This window comes from Bufo gargarizans, chromosome 1, assembly GCF_014858855.1.
Source record: "Bufo gargarizans isolate SCDJY-AF-19 chromosome 1, ASM1485885v1, whole genome shotgun sequence".
Lineage (NCBI taxonomy): Eukaryota > Metazoa > Chordata > Amphibia > Anura > Bufonidae > Bufo > Bufo gargarizans.
Genome location: NC_058080.1, coordinates 368,597,044 through 368,621,346, shown reverse-complemented (window position 1 = coordinate 368,621,346; position 24,303 = coordinate 368,597,044). Strand labels below are relative to the sequence as shown.

Here is a 24,303-nt window from a genome sequence, read left to right as displayed (position 1 = left end):
AGGAACCAGCTGACCGGCTGCTCGTCTCAATTGGCTGCCGTTCGGTGAGGAGAGAAGACGCCGGTGACCTGTGCGTGGCCGGTGCAGACTGCAACATGAAGGGCTTTCAGCTCGTAGTCGCTGCCGTACTGCTCGTACTGAGCGGGAAAGGGGCCGAGTGCTCAGGTAAACGGTTTGACTTTAGAGGGCATAGGGGTTAATGCCGGGTCAGACTCGGCGGTCACCTGGTTGGTTGGCACAGAGGGGCATACATAAAGGGGTTCTCCTAGCTACTGCTATGGGGTAGGACGGAGGTCGGGGGGTCCTGGCTCCTATTGTTTGTGTCCCATTCAGGTGTTGATGACGTCACGGTTAAAGAGATCAGCCATATTAGTCGTGTCTTACAGGTGCCTGAGACCCAAGCTTAACTGAACTGAACTCTAGTTGTCTTCTGTTATTATGTGATAAAACATTAGGCAACTATGTTTAAAGTCCTTGCCCTGTTTGCTATCAGCGAATGGAAACTTAAAAAAAAAAAAAAAAAAAAACTGTGGCCTCCAAATCTGTGCTTAGCTGACACCACTGGCCCCTGTGTTCTGGCTTCTAGGCTCTCACCCAGCAGTGATGGCGTAGATTGGATTAGCTGTGCACCTTTTTTGGTTGGGGGTCACATCGTCAGCCTAAACCAATTGCAAGGGCTGAAGATAAAACTTGAAGGGGTATTACCAACTGAAATACTATCTTTATGGCATATTAAACATGCAGTATGTATCTTAAATGTTTAGTTACACTTCTAAAGGATGCATATGAGCAGCCACAAGACAGATGTCTGTTACTGGATGGTTGGGGGCCACACAGAATGGTATTGAGGGCCGCATGTGGGCCCCTGCTCTAGATCAACGGTCTTCCTGGTGTCCAAGGTGATATTTATCAAAACTGGTGTGGGAAATAACTGGCTTAGTTGCCCATAGCAACCAATCGGATTCCACTTTTCGTTTTCAAAAGTAGCTCTGAGAAATGAAAGGTGGAATCTGGTTGCTATGGGCAACTATACCAGTCTTACCAGTTTTGCTAAATCTCCCCAGAGGTATATTAGGACTTGGCAGAACTTTTCAGTGATAGAGATCTATAAACCTGAAGGCTTTATTACAGTTGAAAAATAAGTAAGACTTCTGAGGGTGTTAAAAAAAACATGGCTGCTTTCTTCCGAAACCAGCACGCCTTTCAATGGGTTGTCTAGTATTGCAGCTAAGCTCGCTTCTAGTGAATTGGGTTGAGCTACAATACGGCCTGCTGCCCATGGACGGGTGTGATCTGTTTATAGGATACAGCAGTTGTGTTCTTGGAATACTGGACATCCCCCTTAAGGCGCAGGGCAAGGGCTCTTTTGTTTACTATAACAAAGCCTCCGCCCGGCAGTGTGTTCAGTGATGTCACCAGCTCTGAACGCGTTAGCGCTGCCCTAGCCTTTTACCTGGCTAGGGCAGCGCTAAAGCCCACCCATCAGTGCCGGTGACATCACCGGGCTTCCTGGCAGCCCCATGGAGAGCTCAGTACATCACCGGATCTCCAGAAAATGCCTTTTCCCTGCGCGATACAGCACAGGGCAAAGGAGAGCATCGGAGCACAAACTGCTCCGATGCTCAAGTCAGGGGGGCTGCCGGGGTGAAAATGGAGAGGCATGTCCGGGTTCAGCCCTGAACCTGGGTAACCCCTTTAATATCGCTACATAACGCTGGCAGTGGTATGCTGTTCCTGTCCTGGAATCATAGCGCTGCTGTGCTCCTAGTCACCGCCTCGTACACAGCAAACTTTACTTATGAGAAGTTTACAGTGGCGGAGATCACTGATCATTCAGATTCCGCCATTGTTAGACTGTTAGGCCACTTTCACAGTCAGTGTTTGATCAGTGATTTTTTTTTTTTTTTTTTTTCCCCCACCAGTGATTGTGAGCACATCTTCCCATTACACCCTAGTTCTGTATAGGCCAGTGATGGCTGACCTCCAACTCCCAGCATGCTCTATTCATGTCTTTGGAGCTCTGAGAACAACCAAGTAAGTGTACATCTAGGGAGTTGTAGTTTTACCACAGCTGGAGTGCCGGAGTTTAGCCATCACGGGTATAGGCTCTGCCGATGAAAATCGCTGATCAAACGCTGACTGAAAGCGGCCATAGGCAGAAAGGGGTTTACAGCCGCCTGTTTGTCTGCAGAGCGGTGAGCTGAGCCACTGAAAACAGAGGAGGCGCAGCGCTGCTTCCCTTCTGTTGTCTAGCGGCTTGCTGTACTTGTGATTCCTTTATACATTTCTTTAGTCACCATATGGGATCCTTTGCTTAAAGGGATTTCCAGAGTCTTAAAAGGGTTTTTCTGAGAGTACAATATTGAGGCCTTGCCCTCAGGGTGGTGGTCTGACTCTGCATCCTCGCTAATCAACCTCTTGTGAGCTGCAGCTTACCGAGCACGGCGCTGTACTTTTATAGGGGCTGAACATTAGATCTCTGCCCCTTTAAAAGGGGACAGTCACCAGTTTTAGGATTTCTGTGCGGAGATTCCCCATGCAGCTTTTGCTCTCCCCATTGAAGTGAATGGAGAAAATCGGGCCAGGGAAAGTAAAATAAATTGACATGCTGCAGATCTTAAACTCCGCACAGAAAAAATCAGCATTGTGTCCATGAGAATTTCAGATTCTCGTAGAGTACAATGTGCATGGCACATCTTTGGCTGTTTTTATTTTTTTAGCTATATCCATGGGTGACTTCTTTGTAAGGAGGCTTGTGCAGTCCTGTTCAGTGACTGTGTCTGTAGGTCAGTACATCTAATTACATGTGAATTTCACTTGTACGCTTATGAAGTTTGGTGTACAGTAAGCCTATTGGCCTGTTAATAATCCTCTTTAAAATGTTTGGCTGCCCTTGGACACGGCATGTGACTCCAGCTCAGTCTCCTCAATAGCCTGCATTCTTCTGCAGCCTGGCCACCCCTGCCGCTAAGTGACTCAGACCATATCGTGCTGGTAAGCTGCCCCGTCGCCTCTATGGCAGCAGCAGAAAAAATGTTCATCATGTGTCCTGCGCTCATCACGTGGGCACTGGTTGTCTGGGACCTCTTCCACAGTTCTAAAACTGAAGGCAAATTTCATACCTTCTCCCTATCAAAATACAACTAGAGCAGCCATGATGAGGGGGGTTTCTATTGAGTTCAAATTCATGCCCAAGAAGCATCTGGCCCACTACAGTGGTGCCATAATAAGGGTTAAACATGGGCCTAAAGGCGCCCCGCTGAACTTGGCAAGGATGGTGGGTTTGGGCAGCAGTGTAAGGGGTGCTCCTGACTCATCCCCCAGTAGGTGTCTAGGAAGAGAAGCATTGGGTGCAGTAAATATTTTTGCCCCGCTTTTCAATCTCCAAGGAGATGAGACACCATCGGAGGTATCTCAACCGAAGTTGTATGTGTATCGGGAGTTGGGTGAGATGGCTATCTTTCAGCCAACAGCTACTGTATGGCAGCCTTAAAGATGTCCGCCTTTCAAGTGTTCCTGCTGTCCAGGCATGCCTTAATGTCTTTTGCATGCGTTTCTTCTACTTTACAACAGCAGGTACAATAGAGACCAGGGCTGGATTGCTTTCATGTAGGCCTCAACCACAGCATTGGCTTTATAAGCTTCCTATTGCTCCATGAGTGGTGGTTAGTCTTGGCGGGTGCCAGAAGTAATTGTCAATAGTAAATGCACCTGTATTTTGAGATCAGATGTTATGGACCATAGCCGCAATGCTTCTTTGGCATGCTGGCAGATAGTAACTGGTCATGTAGTACCATGGTGATTAACAGATGTACAACCAAAAAGACTATAATGGACCAAAAATACTAAAATAGTCCTTGGTTTGAAGACTACTTTAAGTTTTCTGTGGATTCTGTGTTAAAGGGGTTAACCAGGAAATGACTGATAAGGTATCCCCAGGATAGGTTCACATTATGACATTGGCAGGCGTCCGAGTCCTGGGACAACCCACTGATCAGCTACTTCAGGGAGCCCCCACACTCATCAGAGCTCTGGTAAGCGCTGCAGAGTCCCCAGCAGTTTACCAAGCACAGCGCTGCACATTGTATAGTGGCAGTGCTTGGTATTGCAGCCCCATTGACAAGAATGGGGCTGAGGCGCAACTAGGCCATGTGACTGATATACAATGACTCGAAGGCTGCTGCTGATCGGTGGTGGTCCTGCGAGTCAGACTCCCACAGATCTGATATTGATGACCTATCCAGAGGGTAGATAATCATCATGGTTTGCATGATAACCCCTCTTAAATACCACCATTGAGGGTCATCTCCTTGTTTAGTGGAAACTATGTATGCCTGTTTAGTGCCCAAGCTCCTGGTGGTGGAAGAACGTTCTTTATGCATGGTAGATGAAGTTGAACAGGGTATCACAAACTAGTTTACCTTCTGGTTACCTAGCAGTGACAACCAAGGGAAATCTGGTTCCAGTCTTGTCTACACTCCAGGTAATGGCCATTCTGGTGACGTATGGCATCTGGTGAAGTATTAACTGGGCACTGATGCCAGTGGAAATGCGCTTAAGGTCAGAAGAGCCTTTCTCCATGATGCATGTTTACTGGTCTGTGGAATCTTGTTGGGACTTTTGACTTGAGCTGTTAATCAGTAAAATGTTGGTTTTCCATGTTCTGCATTCTAAGAGCTTGGAGTTACTGGGTTTGCGCCCTGGATGGAGCATATGTGCATCATTAACTGCAGTTGGTTACTGCCTTCATGTGAATGTGGCGGGAATGATGTTTTTTTTTTTTTTTTTATTTAGTTGGCTCTTGGCTGCACCAACCTGTGCCTTGTAGCTTGGATTCAGTGACTACGTAGTGGATTCAATAGACCTTTTCTGGCTACAATTTCTATCCATAAAACAAGCTAAAGGTTTTGGGTGTGCTAGTGATTTGCTTCAGCAGGCGCGTGATGTAATATGATCTCAGCCAGAGTGGCATCGTGGGATCTGCCAGGCGGTAATGGTCTCTCCTTTATTGGAGGCAGGTCTCCTGTTTCTCAGGAGGACACCTCATTCAGGTTACTCCCACCAATCGGTGCTCTCAAGCTGCCATGGCTTCAGAAACTATAGTGTACAGTGCCGGAGGATAACTGCTCTATACACCGTGTAGTGGCCGTGCTGGGGTACTGCAGGCGACTGGAGCTGAGCTGTGGACACTACACTTCCTGTTCCATACACTGATGACTGACTAATTTCACATCCACACCACAGGTCACTTTCTGCTGTGGCTTTCCACAGCCTGTCAATGAGAATTTCTAATAACTCGGTGGCTTTGCTGGTACTGTACAATGCTGCAGATTTGATGCACAAAGCTCCTGTTGGCAAATGTGCAGCTTTTCAGTCATATGTGGACATAGCCTTAAAGGGGTTCAGAGTGAAACCCGGACATATCCCCATCTTCACCCTTCCAGCTCCTCTGAGATGAGCATCGGAGCATTTCATGCTCTGATGCTCTCCTTTGCCATGCTCTGGATCAGGTTTTTTGTTTATTTTTACGCTACTAGGCAGAGGCTTCCATCTAGCGGTGATGTCACTGGCACTAATGGGCGGGCGCCAGTGCTGCCTTAGCTGTTTTACAGGCTAGGGCAACGCTAAAGCCCAGCCATCAGTGCCAGTGATGTCGCCAGGCTCACGGCTAGGCGGAAGCCTCTCCCTCGCAGAGACCCGGTACGTCAATGGATGTAATGAAAAAGCCCTGCACTATACAGCAAACGCGCTCCGATGCTCATCTGAGGGGCTGACTGGGAGAAGGACATGTCCGGGTTCAGCTCTGAACTGAGACAACCCCTTCAAGATGTGGTTGCTGCGGTTATGGTTGAGATGTCAGTATAAAGTTTTACCTGTAAAAACTGCCACAAAGTTGACATTAACCACACATCATCCATAATGTCTGGATACACCCTTATAGTGACCAAATAGAGGTCCATAATGACAAACCTGTGAGAATTCACCTTATCAGTGTTTATTGCGCTTTATGGCCCTGTTCACAGTTGATGCAGTTTTTGCAGGCATGTTGGGGAATGGTTACAGAATGACATAAAATCTAAAGGTCTATTGAGAGTTGAGCAGCAGCACACCTCGGATACTCTCAGCATGAAGGCCATGAGTAGTATTTAGCGTTACATTGCCCGCACAACTGCCTGTTCACCTGGAACCTTATCAGACCCTAAAAATACATTACAGCGCATGTTATTGATCAGTTTCTGAGCCTCACTCCCATGCACACAACCGTGTTCTGTATCGGTGTCCGATCTGCAAGTTCTGCGGATCGTAGATGGACACGTTCATTTCTATGGGTCTGGGAAAATGGACAACACGCGGATCTGTTCTGCAAGTTTTACAACATAATAATTTGTATTGCACACAGGAATAGTCGTTTCCGGTGGTGGGAGTGAGGCAGTGCACATGAAAGCTCTGCGTAGTTTGCGGACCACAATACAGACAGTTGTGTGCATGAGGCCGAACAGGCAGCTAATTGGTTTTATGCTTGTATGTAGAGCTTGCCTCACATCTTCTGGCTCCCATACACACAAGGGCACCCACAGATTGTTGGATTTCAGCATGCCCAATGATGAGCTGATGCTATAGGCGTCTAGCAGCGGCTGATATCCTTCCCCATTGAAAACGTGTATACCCAGCCGAGCAGTGCATGTATATGGGGGAGCTGGGATGGTGTTGTATGTAGCTAAGTGTCTGGTCCGATCGCATTATAGAATCATGACTCCTCATGCTCCATAGCTCAGTGCTCGTAGGCTACATGGCTCCAGCAGTGTCGTTTTTGGACTTTCCGTGCATTTTTTTTGCACCAAAATCCACTTTTTACTTGTGGATTTGCCCAGATCTCGCTGTCAGCCCTGCAACAATTGGTGTGGTACAGACTTCCAAATCCACACCACAGGTCACTTCCCGCATAATGTATGAGATTTTAAAAATCTTCTCCTCTTGGCTAATACCATATTACACTTTTTCTGCACCGAGAGTGACCCAGTAAGGACGTGTTCACATCAGTGTGTTTTCCATCCTTCTGCTCCTAGAAATAACGGAAGTGCCAAATTTGGCACATAATGGACCACAAGGGGATCCATTCGGCTTCAGTTTTAGCAAAGAAATGCAGGACTCTTCTCTCTGATATTTAACGCACTGTGTGACTGGGGTGCTAAACAGAGCCTCCAACGCAGGTGTGAACATGCCCTAATATGCACTGTGTATGTATACCCTGATAGAGAATGTCATGGCTGTGTAAAAGAAAAGCCATAAAGAAAACGTAGTTGGGTATACTCCTCCTATAATATCCTTTTCCAAATGCATGGTCTTCACAGGCCCATCACTTGGGCTTGTATTGCCTGCTGAAATCAAATTGATGAACGCGTTTCAGTCATAAATGATCTATGCAGTCAGCCAGTCTGAGTAAGGGTACTTTCACACTAGCGTTCTTTTCCGACATGGAGTTCCGTCCTAGGGGCTCAATACCGGAAAAGAACTGATCAGTTTTATCCTAATGCATTCTGAATGGAGAGCAATCTGGAACTGCCTTCTGGATCCATCAAAACGTATGCAAACTGATGGCATTTGTCAGACGGCTCAGGGTCCTGATCCGTATGACAAATGCATTGAAATGCTGGATCAGTCTCTCCGGTATCATCCGGAAAAACGTATCCAGCATTTATTTATTTTTTTTCACCACCTTTGCCGTCTGAGAATGCGAAGACCGCAATGCCAGATCTGTTTTTCTGGAACACTCGGGGCCAGATCAGGCATTAATGCATTCCCATAGGAAAAAATGACTGATCCGGCATCCCGGCAAAGTCTTCCATAATTTTGGCCGGAGATAAAACCGCAGCATTCTGCTGTATTATCTCCGTCCTGAAAAGTCAAAGACTGACCTGAAGACATCCTGATAAATAGTCAACGGATTGCTCTCCATTCAGAATGCATTAGGATAAAACTGATCAGTTCTTTTCCAGTATAGAGCCCCTAGGACGGAACTCCATGTCGGAAAAGAAAAAACGCTAGTGTGAAGTACCCTTAAATTTCTGGCTGGAGATAATACTGCAGCATGCTGCCGTTTTAACACTTGCCGGAATGCTGTATTTGGCCTTCATTTCCATTGAATAAGGCCCCAGTGTTCTGGAAAAACAGATCCGCATGCGCAGACCTTTAAAATTGGGGGAAAAAGATAAATACCGGATCAGTTTTTCCAGATGACAACCAGTAAGACTGATCCAGTATCTGTCTGACAAATGCATCCGCTTGCGTCCTGTTCCGGCAGGCAGTTACAGCAATGGAACTGCCTGCTGGTATATTCTGCTGCAAGTGTGAAAGTACCCTAATGAGATGTTTCACGTGGTATGAACAGACTGATATTAGAAACGGGAGACTGGTTATTGTGTTGCTTATTTCAGTTAAAGGGAACCTGTCCCCTGGATTTTGGGTATAGAGCTGAGGACATGGGTTGCTAGATGGCCACTAGCACATCCGCAATACCCAGTCCCCATAGCTCTGTGTGCTTTTGTTAAAAAAAAAAAATGATTTGCATATGTATGCCATCTAGCAACCCATGTCCTCAGCGCTATACACAAAATCCTGGTGACAGGTTCCCTTTAACGTTTGATCATCAAAATTACTGGAGTAAAGGGACTATGACTGCAGCCTGAGGATGACCTTTATTGTAGGGGTACAGTGTGGCTTGCTGCATGAACCCCATGTACAGCAGAGGCTGTATAGACATGCCTAAATGGTCTTAGTTGTGTGTTTTTTTTTTTTTTTTGTTTTTTTTTGAGGCGGGGGTTTAGTAATACCGATGGGATTAACCATGCCCTATGTGGCTGTTCGGGGGTCACTTGTAATGAAAATGAATGGCTGAGCACGTACACACATGGTGACGTCAGTCCTATTATGGCACAAGCATATCCAGCTGGCACCAGCCTTTTACCCTTGACGTGTGATGTAAGCTTTTTGCCTAATTTCTGTAGCTGCCCTCCCTGTCCCCCTTCTGACCTTCACATAAGGGGCGTGCGTAGATTGAGCAGCGATGTCCTGCTCCCTGGACGTGACACACATTGCAGGCTGAAGGTGACTTTGAGATGGTGACACTGAGTCATGTGACTCGGGCTCTCCACTGTGATTGGAGGGGGCAGCTACCAGCACTGTTCTGTGTAAAAGGTCCCTGCTCCGGAACGGCTATTGTTTCATTTACTTAAAAGTGGCTCTGCACTTAACCTTGTAATTGCTGGAGAAAACCTTGGCTTACAAATTGGCCACCTAGATAAAAAAAATGTATATCGCTGTTAACCCCTTCAGGACCTTGCAGTTTTCCATTTCCCTATTTTACTCCCTACCTTCCAGAAGCCATAGCTTATTTTAACATTCACATAGGGCTTGTTTTTTTGCTGGACAAGCTGCACTTTCTGATGACTCCATTTAATATTGCACACAATCTAGTGGGAAGCTGCAAAAAAGACAAATTGGGTGGAACTGGAAAAAAAATGCTATTCAGCCAGTTTTAGGGCTCATGCGCACAAATCCATTTTCTTTCCGTGTCCATTACGTGTTTAGTTTATTTTTAAGGTGAACAGGCACATTAGAATGAGCAAGGGTAAAGGGTTAAAAAGGATCACCTTTCAGTAGTAGTGACTAGGTTTGTCAGTCATGTGGGGTCAGGTGTATAATCTGTTTAGTGAACCTGACAAAGGTCAGCAGCTGACTGCATGTACATCACATCAAAATGTCAGCCAGACCCTGGTGACACCCGACCCTGTGGCATCTGTCACACTGTATATTTAGTCCCGCACCAAACTGCTTGTTTTCTGCTCGCTGTGAACTGGTTTGTCCTGCATTTGCACTTTCTAAATATCTGTGTGATAGAGGGTAGCATTTGTGTAATGTAAGTTACAATGGGGTGGGGTTCATGCTGAGCCATCTGGACCCCGCACTATGAATATTCACTTTGTTTACCCCATCCTTGAAGTAATCAGTGTCCAGGTAGCGCCATCCACAGGTCAGAAGACGGAATTGATGCAGCTTGCATTTCCAGCAGTCATGTCCATGAAACCTAGCCGAAGCACCCTCTTTCACAACAGCGCATCTCTATCAAATCTGTGTTCCCGTGGGCAGATAAGTGCTTAAGAACACCTATTGGTGTCTGTGGAGAGTGCTAAAAGTACAATCCGAGGTTCCATCTGGGACAGTTTCCCAAACTGAAACCTTGGACTTGTGTCACAGTTGCCACAAAGTTCCTATGTTAAAAGAACCGATACTGTACTATGTGCTTTAACTTTTTGTTGTTGGGTGCCTCTCTGTGTAATAATGCAGTCTGCTGGGCTTTCACTCAGTAAAAAAAAAAATCTAATCCATATCATCTTACGGAGGCCAAAGGAAACGCGGTGTGAAAGCCTTAGGCCCCTTGCAGACGAGCGGAATAGGTCTGGATGCGTTCAGTAAAAGTTTCAGTTTAGTGTGCGAACGCGTTCTGGTGCAATGTGATTTAATGCGTTTTGCGCGTGACAACTGAAGGTTTACAAACCTTCAGTGAAAAACACCATTGCATACGCACTTGTTTGCGGATGTGATTTTTCACGCAGCCCCATTCACTTCTATAGGAAGCATTGCGTCAAAAACGCAGAATATAGAACATGCTGCGATTTTTATTTTTTACCCTCACAACGCATAAGTGATGCGTGAAAAACGAGGCTTATGTACACAGCCCCTTTGAAATGAATGGGTCTGGATTCAGTGCAGGCACAATGCGTTCGCATCACGCATTGCACCCGCGTTGAATACTTGCTTGTCTGCAAGGGGCCTTAGGGAAACTATTAGGAACCAACCATTCCTCCCTGATCATTGCCATTGTGGGAATGTATGATGGCCACTGTGATCATTCATCCCCCAAACACTATTGGCAATACTTCCCTCTTTCCCACAAACTATTTTTTTATGTGCAGCAGAAATTGATCTCCTGTCGTTCTGCTCACTTGTTTGGTGCTAGAAGGCGGGTTTACAGCAGGCAGTGTGTCCGTTCAGGCGCTTGTTCCTGATGAGCCTGCCCATGTTGGAAGCAGACTTTCTGTAGAATAATCTCCTGCCGTTAATTTGGAGCAGTAACTGGGGCCTCCTTGGTGTTGTGTTAGTGGGAAGTATTGCCTAAGTTTTTTTTTCTGGAAATCCTGAGTCATGGTGAGTACGCAGATTGCATGTGGCACCTCACCCAGGACGTCTGGATCTGATCAGTATACATCTCCTCAGAACACATCTGCACCCATACTGGGTCTGCGTTCACATGTGCACGTCTTCTATAATTAATAAATGCTAAATTGAACATTGACTGAACAGTCAGCAGCCTTGCGGGGGCATATCTCTGCCACCTCCTGTTTGGTCTGATTATGATCTGTTAATTATGACTTGTTTGGCAGTGTGTGGCCTAATTGGCTAATGGAGAGAACATGCTTATTAACTGCCTGCTCTGAAAAGGTCAGGAAAGAACTTCTGCCCTCCTTTACCTATGTGAATGCTCTAGATGTGCTAATATTGGGCGTTGTATATATTATTCTGATCCTACAGAGGGTGTAACCTCTCCTGACGCGTCTGTTTTAGTAACTACTCGCATCCCCATGTAGTAATTACTAGCAGTTTTTAATGATGGTCCACATGGGTATTACTGGGGAATGGGGTGTCGTGTTCCTGCCCTTTCTCCCAGTGGCAGACTGTGCAGGAATACCACCCAACACTGGTGACACCCATCTGGACCTTCATTACAAACTGCTAGTAATTCATTTAGAACTTGTAGCAGAAATAATAAAGGAATGGGACAACACACCGGTACCGTATTTTTCGCCCTATACGACGCACATAGGTTTTAGAGTAGGAAAATGTAAAATATTTTTTTATTAGATCTCAGCTCAGACCTATTATCTTCATGAGACCCCCTCAATGTGAATCACCCACATCCCCAACCCAAGCAGACCTCAGATTAAATCTCCAGGCTCAGAGCAAACATTAAGACCCTTAACTTGCCTCTCCTGCTCCGCACATCCACACTACTCTAGTTCAGCCTGACTAGCACTGCGCTGTGACCCAACATGCAGTCACAGCCCAGCGAGTGACTGATGACCAGGTGGTGGTGAGTACAGAGCCTGCACAGTAGGGCTGCAGTAAACCATTATTTTAGTAATCGAGTATTCTACCGCTCTTTATTTTTACAATTAATCGAGTAATCTAATAAGAAAAAATGAATAGGCTGTGTTCCTTTATAAAAACTCATCAGACCCCTTGCCATCAGTCCAACACTTTGTTCCCCCTGTGCGATCAGCCTAAGTGCATCAGTCCCCCCCCCCCCCCCCCTTCAGTGCCCAGCCACAGCGCCAGTGAACTAAAAATGTCCTGACTGTGTGTACGTCAGGATCCAAAGCAGCATTGTGCGAGCAGGCGGGTGACCATGGAGCGTGAGTAATAGCAAGCTCTTCACTCACTGTGTTCACATGGCACAAACTAATGATTTGAGGACTTTTTGTGCCGAGTTAATCGATTAATTCAAGTAATCGTTTCAGCCCTACTGCACAGTGCTGCATACACTGCTTCCCAGTCTTCCTGTACTATTGAGCACTTCCATACTTCCATAATGGAAGCGCTCATTAGTATTTGCCCGATAACACACACTAACATTTACTCCCCACTTTGAGGGAGGGGGGGGGGGTGTCTTGTATGGCAAACAAAATATGGTAGTTAAGAGAATAGATTCTCCATAATTATCACATGGAGAATGCAAGTAATTTTAAAAAAACACGTGAGGAGAGGTGACAGGTCCTCTATAATTCAGGCAGTCTGGAGCCTCTTCTAGATCTAGAGTATGATGTATTGTTCTTCTGGTTAACCCTTTCACTCATACCTACAGCTGGGTTTATTAAGTCTCCACTCTCAGAGGTCAGACTGACAGGAGAATCGGTGGCATTACACTGTGAGGCCATTGGCCGTCCAATGCCAGAGATACAGTGGTGGTTTGAGGCAGACTATAGCAATGAAAGCTTCTCTCAGCTGTGGGACGGAGCCCGAGAAGACCGTGTACAGATGAACTTGACATATGTCTTCCATGCTGCCAGTATACTCTATCTCTTCAACCTCAACCCAGAAGATTCTGGGACCTATGAGTGCCGTGCCAGTAATGATCCAGATCGTAACCACCTGACAAAGAGTCCTCGCATCAAGTGGATTCGTTCACAGGCCAATGTTATTGTCTTAGACCGTGAGTGAGAAACCTTAATTTCGAAGGATCCCTGTGATGTCCTGAAGACCCACTCCCTCCACTTAGTGTTGTAGTCCAGATTTAGCTGACTCCTTGAGTATGCTTGGTTTCCCTTATGTTGGCTTTGATTCTCGGCTCCAAGGCACCACTCGCATAATGAAATTCCCTTGCTGGACCTTACTTCCTTCCCTTTGCACCTGCTTTGTTTGATGTTCCCAGATAACGTGTTATTTGCTGAAACACTGTTCTAGACCATTAAGTACGTTAAAAGCAATGCGACTATAAAAAGCAGGTTTAAAAGCACTGCAGTCTTCCCAGTCTTTGGATACAAGCTACATCTATTTTATGAATATCCTTTGTTTTGTGGACCAACCTAGCTGCTATCCCGTGTGTTGAAACCACACCAGGTCATGGTGTTGTACCTCACCTTCAATGCTGCCAGCCCTTTTCCCTCCTGCAGTAGATAGAAAAATGGTCGATGTTGCTTATCCCTCTTCCAGAACGTTGTGCTCCTAATTTTGTTCCGGCTTCATAGAACATTTTTTTCCTGATGTTCTTCCCAGCTCCAAGTGGTGTTTTGGATGAAAGTGCTCGTAGTCAACCTGCATTTAACTGTACATGTAACAGCAAGTTCATTCTTAATTTTTATACCTGGATGGATGGTTGTCTTCTATTGATATTTTGTAGGAGCTATTTTGCAGTTAGGCTAGGGCTATGTGGTAACTTTGGTCAACCAAAGAGACCATTGTAGCTCTAGCTGGATTGTGGTGTGCCCCCCAAGTTGTCATGACCACAACAGTCACAAGGAATCCAGCTGTCGGCAACATTGACCTATTCACTTTATTGAGCTATGCTGCAGTCCTTGGCCATACGAATTGCGGCCCTAGCCTGAAACGCTTCCTACCAAATATCAACATTGGCAGTGTACGGTGGACAAACCTCAGGGGGGAAAAAACTTGGCTGTGGAACCGTGTAGATTAGTTTCATATAAGTTTGAAACATTTCTAATTTTTTTTATTCTCCCTTCCTCTACAGATCCACGCATCTTAACAAGTTCCCCAGATGCACCCGGTGAAGAGATTCTAATGTGCAATTTGACAGACCTTTCTTTTCAAATATCTGGCCACGAGTGGTATAAGGGGGATAAGCTTGTCCATGAAGACAAAGATGGCTCTCTGATAACAACGTATAAGTAAGTTTTCTTGTGTGGGGGCTGAACACTTTTTTTTTTTTTTTAAGATCTTTTTATTTATGTTTGAAAGAAGTGCACCCCTTGCCATCTGTAAGAAGTGTACATGCCAGTGCCCAGGAAGCATTTGATAGCTTTCTGCGTCTCTTTTGCTGAAGGTGTAATGTAGGTGGTTTATAGTGGTTGTCTTTCCACCTCGACGAGAGTTTTAGCCCTCATTGGGAGGCTTTTGACAGAATGGGAGGAGGTTACTGCCCTATGAGAGACCTTCACATTATATGTAGTATAAATGGATATGCATGCAGTTCACCAATAAACTCAAACCATGGATAACATGGAGGGTGCCCTGGTAGAGGTTTTTGACTCCTCAAACAGAAAAAAAAAACGTACTTATTACTAAGCCTCCACGTGAACTGCGGCACAGTCTTATTCTAAGGACCCACAGTGTGTGTGTGTCATGTGGACAATTGGCTATTAAAAGTTCTCGGTGGACATTCTAGGGAAAGATGTTTTTTAGCACTCAGAACTTTGCTGCACTTCTTGCATTTATCCTGAAGGGGTCTTGAAGCTTGTTTGTGCTGGTGTACTTAACTGAGACTAAGTACAAGGAGGACAGTGGTGTCTTTGTATCTGTGCAGTCAGCGACTGACTGTATTAGCATCACTGTCACATTGAGGTGGTGGCATTTTGCTCTTGCGAGCAGATGTGCTATTGAACCATCCATGTCCTCTTGAGGGATTAACAGCATTAGAATTCCTTTCTGTGACCTGAATTCCTGTCTGTCCTGCATGAAGAGCGTAAAACAGTCTGTCTTCTGTCCCCTCGCACAGATCTTTAAATTATGGCATTTTCTTTTCAGCATTACCAAGGTGAATGTAGAGAGCTCTGGACAATATACATGCAAGTTCTTGACTGTTCCTGACCTTAGTGGAGTGATTAATGTCACAGGTACAGTACTATACATATAGCATATTTAATATACGTATTTTTATTTTTTTCTGTGCTCTTAAATGGAGCAGCTACATATTCTGGCATCCTAGGAAGCTGCTGGTTTCCAAAAGTTTTCCCTTTCCAAAGAGTTCTTCCATGTGTTTGGGTGGCTTAAATGGTGAATCATGACATAAAGTACAACTGAATGCCTCTTTATTGTGGTAAACTTACTGTTATGGATTTATTTATTTTTTGCTTTCTTATGGCAATGTTCAGTAAGGAATTCTCAGTTATGGACACCTTCGAGGCATTTTTTTTTATGCGTGCATTTTACTCATTTTGGGCTAAATGATTTTTTTCAAATGCTCTTTATTAAAAATTGTCAGCCATTTTTGAGTTGAGATTTTAAAAATCACTTCAGTCCCATCAGCTGACGGCTCATGTGAAGAATTCTCTGATCTTCTGACTTAAGCTATGTTCTTATCAGTTTAAGTTTTGCTATAAGTGTTTGAGGTCAGGAGATCAAGCTTCACAGGAGTCGTCAGCTGACAGAACTGAGACGATATACTCTGCAGACTTTTTATTTTTTACCCCAGTTACTCAAAAATGGCCCAAAAATCTGACCAATTGAATTTTTTTTTTTAGACCAAAATGAGTAAATTGTGTATATGTCTCACACTCACACAATCGCATGGTGGTGGTCTGACCTGATACAGGATTGCACACTTTGGTGTGTGTGTGTATATATATATATATATATATATATATATATATATATATTAATTAATATATATTATAACTACATGTACTCCTATTGGTTTGTGCAATCTATTATGTATATGGGTTAATGTTACTCTAGAAGGGGAAGTCTGTTCAGTGATATATAAAAAAGCCCCAAAGGTGTCCATAGCCTTAAGTACATGCCACAAAAATTGTATTGCAAATATTACGTCCTAGTAGAACTGTGCGATACCTGGAAACGTCTTACTGGTTTTCATGTCTGGTTCTCCTAGTCCCACCCCATGTAATGGCGTATAAGAAATCGGAGCATGGCAATGAGGGAGACACAGGAGTTATGACTTGTAAAAGCAACGCTTATCCTCTTGTAGAGCAATGGATGTGGTACCGGGTGTCTGAAGATGGCAGTGTCCAGGTTTGGAAATGTTTTACTTTCTTTATACAATTTCATTACATTGTGGTAGATATATTTTTCAGAAACTGTATTTGCTTGATATTTTGTACTTGATGCTTCAGCAAAATATATAAAACCTCTCCAGCTTCACTCTCAAAGGGGTTTGCTAATTTTGGAGAACATGTCCCTAGACACAGCTCAGACTGCTTGTGACACTGCAGGGGAGCTGAGCATTACATGGTGCTCATATAAACCGCAGACAAGACTTTCTAGTATTGCCATTTCCCAGGACATTTCCCCATAGTTACGCCTGGTAAGTTGGGATACTGGCAGGAGTGCACTGGCATGTAGCCAACTCCATGCTGTCAGGCCACATAACCCCCTACCCCACCCCCACCAGGACATGTTTTTGGTACCTTCCTTTAACTGAAGTCTGTTTGGTCAGTCATGCTCCTTGGCGGCCCCTTGGAATTTATTGTTTTAACTGTGGATCATAGTCCAATAACTTTTCCTGCTGTGCTTGACAACTTCCCCACCTAGAAACCCCATGGACAGGATGGAGCTGAGGAAAGTGGGTCCACCCTTGTTCTTCTTTCTGAAAGTAAAGTTCACAAGGCATGGGGCCAGCTCCTACCCTGCATGGTGCTGGTCTCATGCTTTTGTTCCTTTGGCAATAATAAAGCCTCCAGCAGCAAAATAATTTCTGTGTAATGGAGGAATATAGTAAGCTTCATGCAATAGTACTTTTAATTTTTTTGGTTTTGTTCTTGAAGGCATCTTGACATGGGACTGATCTCCATTATTTACCCTTATATGCTAGGTAACTGGAGTCAGTCAGTTTGGTGCACTCCCTATTTGCACATAATTTTGTGACTTGGTGGTGGTTTTGTGCCCAACTGATGACTTTTCCTAAAAGTGGCAGTGCATAGCGAGCCCTGAACATGTAATGGTAGACTCCTGGAATTTGGCGTAGATTTCAGTTCTGGTGCACGCCTCTGACACAGGCAGGGGACAGATTAAGACCAGAGTCTATAACATAGGTCTTAATAAACTTCCAAAATAGTGATTTAGTTTGTTGGGTGTCATGCCGACAAACTGGAGTCTTACAGCCTGTTTTAAAGTACCTTTTTATATCACTAGAATGTGATTTCTATATTTATGGAGTACTTTTTATTTTTTTTCCCCTCTAGGCCATAGTGAATGGGACAGATGAACGCTATTTCATTAAATCTGCTGGAAATAAGACAGAGCTTCGCATTCACCAACTAGACATTGAGAAAGATCAGGGTGACTATATCTGTAATGGGACCAATATGCTGGGCACCACAGGAGCCACTGTTGCTCTTCGTGTACGCAGCCGTCTTGCTGCACTCTGGCCTTTCCTTGGTATTGTGGCAGAGGTTATAATTCTAGTCACAATTATCTTCATCTACGAGAAGAGGAGAAAGCCTGACGAGGCTCCTGAAGGTAAGACGAGAGATGAGCTAGTTTGCAAAGCAATGGATTTTAATTGCATTAGTGATATGTATATTGTCACTTAAAGGTGTCTCCAGGATTTTGCTATTGATGGCGTATCCTCAGAATAGGCAATCGGTATCTGATCAACAAGGGTCTGACGCCCCATTCAGCTGCTGATCAGCTGTTTCAGGGTAGTTCTGGCATCGGAAGCCAGCATTTAACTATTCAATCCTGTCCATTGCATAGTGGAAGGAGCTGGTTACTGCACAATGGTTGAAGCTGTGTAGTTCTAGCTCTGCCAGAGCTACTGCAGAATAGCTGATCAGCAAGGGTGTGGGGTATCAGACCCCTGCCAATCGGATATCGATTGCCTATTCTGAGGATAGTCCAACACCAAAATCCTGGAGAACCTCTTTAGAGTAGATATTCAGATTTGTAGGTTCTTACCACGTTTCATCCACGGGTTCTCAAGTTTGTAAGTAGGATTGAACACCCTAGACTGGAAGGTTCTGTGATATTGCATCCAGTGCCCTTATAGCACTTTTTTTTTTTTTTTTTTTTTTTTTTCCTTCCTTCCGATTTCTGAGCAACAGTAAGGGGGACCTTTTTTGGTAAGAGTGAATGTAATTTCAGGCTCTGCTCTGCTTTGCATTTCCATGTAGCCCAATACAGAAAATAGGTTGAGGCAGTACTTGGTTAGTTTCTGTCCTGCTCTCTTGAACATTGCTAGCATGGCGACAGCAGTTATACTAAGACATCTACTACATATTATTTATTAACTTTTTTTTTTTTTTTTTTTCCACAGATGAAGATGGCGGCTCTGCCCCTCTGTAAGTAGTTTTTTTTTTTGTTTAAATGACAAGTGACTGTATAAAAGAGGCCTTTTCATGTGAAACTAACCATGTAACCCGATAAAAATACGATTCCTCCAGCGTCGGTTCTTTATTTTTATATTTTAATGGGCGGGGAAAAATGCAGAACTACTACAGATGCTGTCAGGAGGAAAGAGTAAGGATGGCCACACACTACCTATAGCTGTCGGCCAAATGACAGCTCCCCAGTCTAAGCTGAGGTGTATGTATTCAATGGGGAGAGAGGAGACGGCCTCTGTCATCCCCCAGGGCAATCTGATGTGAAAATATCCAGATATCAGGGGAGAGATGCACACACCCTGTGTTCTCTGCTGGTTTGGCCGGCAATACAATAATGTGTTAAAAGTTTGATTTGGCTTACCCATCTTGGTCTTTTCAGTGTAGGCACTGGTCCAAGTAGAACTGTAGGACAGTCAATTTCCAGCACTCGGCTAAAATCCATCAACTTTATTTCAAACGGAACACTAGTTCAGGTCTACAGATCAACCTACTTGTATTGTGAAGCCAAATTCTAGTTTCACCATATGCAAGAAGTAGTAATCCTATGAGTGACAGTATAATAATCTATTTGTTCCCACTCCTCTGGTGTTAGAGTATTTTTAACCTGTAGGGCACTGTACAGACATGGCATGATCGTAATGCTTCACGAAGTTTAGTCCCAAGATAGTTGTGGCAAATGTTTTTTCATCATTGCAATGGATGTTTCCAATTTTGCTGGCTCTACTAATGTGACATTTAGAACTTAGTTCAACAACCTGTCAGAAGAAAGTCCATAGTTTTTCTTCATTATAATTGCCTCTATTACGTTCTAGGAAAAGCAATGCTGGCGCAAACCATGAGACGGTGCGGCAGAGAAATTCAAGCTGAGCTGTGGGTAAGATAACTATTGCCAGAGGGAAAACGCTCCGTATGAACTTTGCTCTACTCTAGTGCATGTACTACTACTCCACCTCAGAATAACCAATGTGTCTGTAGAAGAGAATCTGTATCCGTCCTGCCAAAAACTGGACTTTTCTGGATCTTGTTGCATCCGGTTTTATATATTTTTTTTATTTTAAATCTGATAGGTTTTTATTAAACATTATTGAAAAATTGTACAAACGGGGGTTCTGGTATCCCGAATAGCATTTTATCAATAGATGAAAATCACTTACAAATCCAATAACTGTCCCATAACCCCCAACCCTTAGCAAAGAGACAGTTAATCTGGACCCTACAATGATTACCATACACCACCACATCTAGCTTTGCATATTCAATATGTCCAGGTCCCACTTGGAGCCACAGTCATTTAGGGCACCTTCTCCTCTCTCCATAGAACCTTTTTTAAACCTCCATGTTCTCAAACATGGAATACTATCCAAGAACTCCACATGAACTGCCCCCCCCCTTCCACAAGGGGAGTTGAGACAAGCTGGGAAGAGGAGGATTTAGTTCTGACAGAGTTGCATCCGGTTTTAAGTTGATGACCTTCCCTGAGGATATGCATGTTCTCCTGGAAAACCTTTTTAAAATGGTTGTCCAGGCTTAGAAGACCATTGCTGCTTTGTTCCAGAAACTGCTCCACACATGTCCAGATTGTATGTGGTATTCTAGCTCAACCTAAATTTATTTGAATGAAGTTGAGCTGTAACACCAGACACAGGGGTGGCACCATTTCTGTAAGTAAGCAGCAGTGTTCTAATCCTGGACAACCACTTTAAAAGAGTTTTCTAGGAGTGCAATATTGACGGCCTATCCTCAGGGGAGGTCATCAATATCAGATTGGTGGAGGTCTGACTCTCTGCACTTCTGACGAGGTGTTTGAAAGGGCCCCATCGCTCATGAGAGCCTTGTGGCCACCTCACAAGATACCAAGCACAGTGACATACATTATATAGTGGATGTGCTTGGTATTGCAGCACAAGACCATTTATTTGAATGTGGACTAACCTGCACATAGGCCATGTGACATCGCTGACCTCCACAGTTAATCAGTGGGGGACGCACACTAATCGGATATTGATGACCTATTGGGGGTAGTGTAAAAGTCAACGGCACACTCCTTTTTTTTTTTTTTTTTTTTTTTTTTTTGGTAAATCTGGTCTAGCTTGTGTAGAGAATGTGGAGTGAGGAGGAACATGACAGCCACTAGGCAAAATCCCAGCAGCCTAGTGGCTGTCATTTTTCTTCACACTCCCTACACAAGCTGAATCGGATACATTTGACAAAAGGTCATACCAGACTGAAATGTTGCTTGAACTAGGGATTGAAGAATCCTTCTACTGGCATCTTGATTTAAAGGAGTTGTGCCATGATTTGTGTACAAATGAAAATGTGACATCGCATAGTACATGATGTCTTTCTAACAAAGCTAGAACAAGCCCTGTACCTCATGGATCCAGCGAGCTCCCCATTCATTGCTTCAGTTCTGCTAGATTCTCTTCAGACTGGCAGCTCAGCAGGAGTGTCCTTTCTGCTGCAGCTCTAACTCTTACAGCTTCAACTGTCACATCTGTTAGAAGGATGGAACAGAGCATGTGCACGGGGCAGTTTTAAGCTGCCCTCACCACCTTTCAGATAAAGGGGCATGGCAAAGGAAGGTAGTAACGTGGTCAGCTCCCACCACAAATCTTCATTTACACAAGTTTTCGCAAATGAAGCCAGAAATCTGACTGTTCTAAACTGTGGTAGAGTTCTGCTTGGGCGCACTGACTGCTGGAGAATGTGCCTAATTTAGGATGAGGACTGCGTCTTATACAGTCATAAACTAGGTACATCCTCCAGCAGCATAGGAGATATTAAGACCAGCGAGAGATCTCTCCAGTAAGTTACACAAGTAACTAGCTTTTCATAGTAGATCACTTCAAAATGTCATTTAATGGTGGCACAATTACTAAAAAAAAGTTATTCCTGTCAAACACCTTGAACATAAATTTGACCAACACTTCCTTTCAGTAGGATGCAAAATGTGGTTGTGTGATTTCTGGGTAGGAAGGATGCTTTTTTTTTTTTTTTTGCAATGTGGAAGGATCGTGGATCCATTCAAGAGTTGAATGGGTCTGCATCCATCTACATAAACCGCACAGATGTTGCCCGTGTATTGGGGACTGCAAATTGTGGTCCCCAATGCACACAAGGGCTGGGTAAGGACATGTGCATGAGCCTTACCCCAGCAAGGGTATGGTGCTTGAGACAGGGTTTTTTTTTTTTTTATCACCCGCATCCCTGTCGTGGTTTTAGGGGCAGCCAACATAAATGTCAATGACCAAGTTTACATTCATGATGCTTGGTTTTCCTTGCAGATGAACAGATGAATTGAAGATCGCATTATTGAATAAGCTCTGGTGTTACGCACGCAGTTGAAGAATTCCCTGTCCCCTTGATATTCTACACGGCAACAACCAATCCTAATTGTTTTTATTTTCTATCATGTAAAACAGTTTTTATGCTTGATACAGAAACCATGTCCTTTGCCAGATGTACATGTGGTTTCAGTTCTGCAGACGGCTGCTTGTTGTGGCTGGGCAGCAGCTGCCAAATAGGATTCTTATTGGCTCTGGGTATTTAAGATTTAGTAGGATCAGCCTTATAAACTTTTTGTTTTGTTGTAGCCTGTTGAGGGCATGCAATGTTTGTGCAAGACAGGACTAATGCTTTTTATTTTTCATGTACACGGGGAGGGATAAAGCAGAACTTTTTAGCCCGTGGTCCACAACCTGATGTATGTTTTTTTTTTTGTATCTTTTTGAAAGTTTGACACTGGATTTGTAAATTTGTGTCTGAAGAGAAATCACATCAATAAAAACGTCCCACCTTTTATTTTGCTCTCATTTTACTATTAATTTCTCAAAGGTGACAGCACCTTTCTATTAGGCTTGCCTTGCACTGTAGTTTAGTTGATCATCTCCACTGTAAGTTTTCTGGGGACCTACTAAATCAAGCCCTACGATATAACTTTACTCTTAGGATGCCATAGTATTAAAAGGTATGTTTTATCAGAAATTGACCACTTTTTTTAACCCCTTAAGGACAGCCAGAGTGCATGCATGGTGGTACAGTGGAAGTCTGCACTTTGGACATAGACCCTGCTCAGAAGCTGGGTGGGCGCCACAGATGCCCAAAGGCATTGTCTGTAATTGGCAGTAACACAGATCCTGGACTCTTAAAGGTAGTCTGTCACCTCCATATGGCCATATACAGTGCTTTTACAGGAAACCTGTTCTAAAACGTAGCCTTTAATCTAATTTAATTAGATTAACATTGCTGATACATTTGCGTGTACAAATGTGTACGGCAATCTTGAGATCATTTGATACACAAACCCATAGGTAATCATACCTGTGGCTTTCTGCGTACTTGGCATGACATAATCTTTGGGAGCAATTGCCCACCCACAGGACGTAGTATTTATGATTGTGAGGGATCAATCGCTCAATATACTGTAATATCCTTTGTTTTTTTTGTTCTGTATACCTAGATTAGGCCCCAATATAGGTAGCCATCTACATCATAGGGTATAGTCAGAACCCAGTAGGAGGTTCCAGAACACGGGATCGTCCTTATCAGGGCGGCTATTCCGTTCCTAGGCAGGGGCTTGAGCCTAGGGCTAGACATAGGCACAGATCAGAATCGATGACTGTCCACTTCGTCAATCACTGAGCCTGCCATCTGGACATTACAGTATCATCCCATGCCATTAAGGCTATACCTTTTTTTTTGTTCTTTTTCTATGTTTGTCTGTGGGAGTTTGTTGTTTTATGTAAATTAAATTAAAGGCTACGTTTTAGAACAGGTTGTTCCCTGTGAATACTTCAAATATACAATTCCTGTTATTACTCCCCCTGGCTGTGATTCATATACAGTGCTTACATGGCTCTGTAGCATACCTATACAGGATTGTAACTATCTTTGTTCTTTTCTTTAGACTTGCACCTGCAGGAAAAACAGTTTGATTCATATGTAAATAAGCACTCGCAAGTGCCCAGGGGCGGCTTTCAGTGTGTAGGTGCCCAGGCTGCTCTGCCTTTTCACTTTACTCTTGCCTCATTGATAGTCCGGACTTGGAGGGTGGGCAAAGGCAGAGACTGGGGAGGAGTAAAGTGAAAAGAAGGCAGAGCAGCCTGGGCACCTACACACTGAAAGCCGCCCCTGGGAACTTGCTTGAGATGACCTGCCTCCAACCAGGTAGGGACAGGAAGTATAAATTAGACCACCCTCCAGCTCTTCCTCAGTGTTTTCCTGTCCCTCCAGGCAGATGGATAATCCTCATGGCACATGCTATGAGCCTGTTTCTGTTACAGGCAGGCAGAGGCGGTAAGAAGAAAAGAAATGCCATAAGCACATGAGGGAAACGGACTAGTTGGGTATTGTGGGGCTGAAAAGATGTCAGGATCCCTGCTCCTTACCTCCTGCATGGTGTGTCGGGCGTGGAGGTCCATGTGCGACCGGACACTCGGAGTCCCTCCGGTCTGTT

General features: G+C 44.3%; 1 protein-coding gene across 1 annotated transcript; it reads left to right on the top strand.

Moving 5' to 3' along the window:
* On the top strand, nt 1-22,649 carry BSG (basigin (Ok blood group)). Its single transcript, XM_044269700.1, has 8 exons — nt 1-165; nt 14,303-14,459; nt 15,316-15,404; nt 16,400-16,539; nt 17,709-17,985; nt 18,782-18,806; nt 19,661-19,722; nt 22,133-22,649. The coding sequence occupies exons 1-7, from the start codon at nt 96-98 to the stop codon at nt 19,713-19,715; spliced, it is 813 nt and encodes a 270-aa protein (XP_044125635.1). The 5' UTR covers nt 1-95; the 3' UTR covers nt 19,716-19,722; nt 22,133-22,649.
* Nucleotides 22,650-24,303: the final 1,654 nt, after the last annotated feature.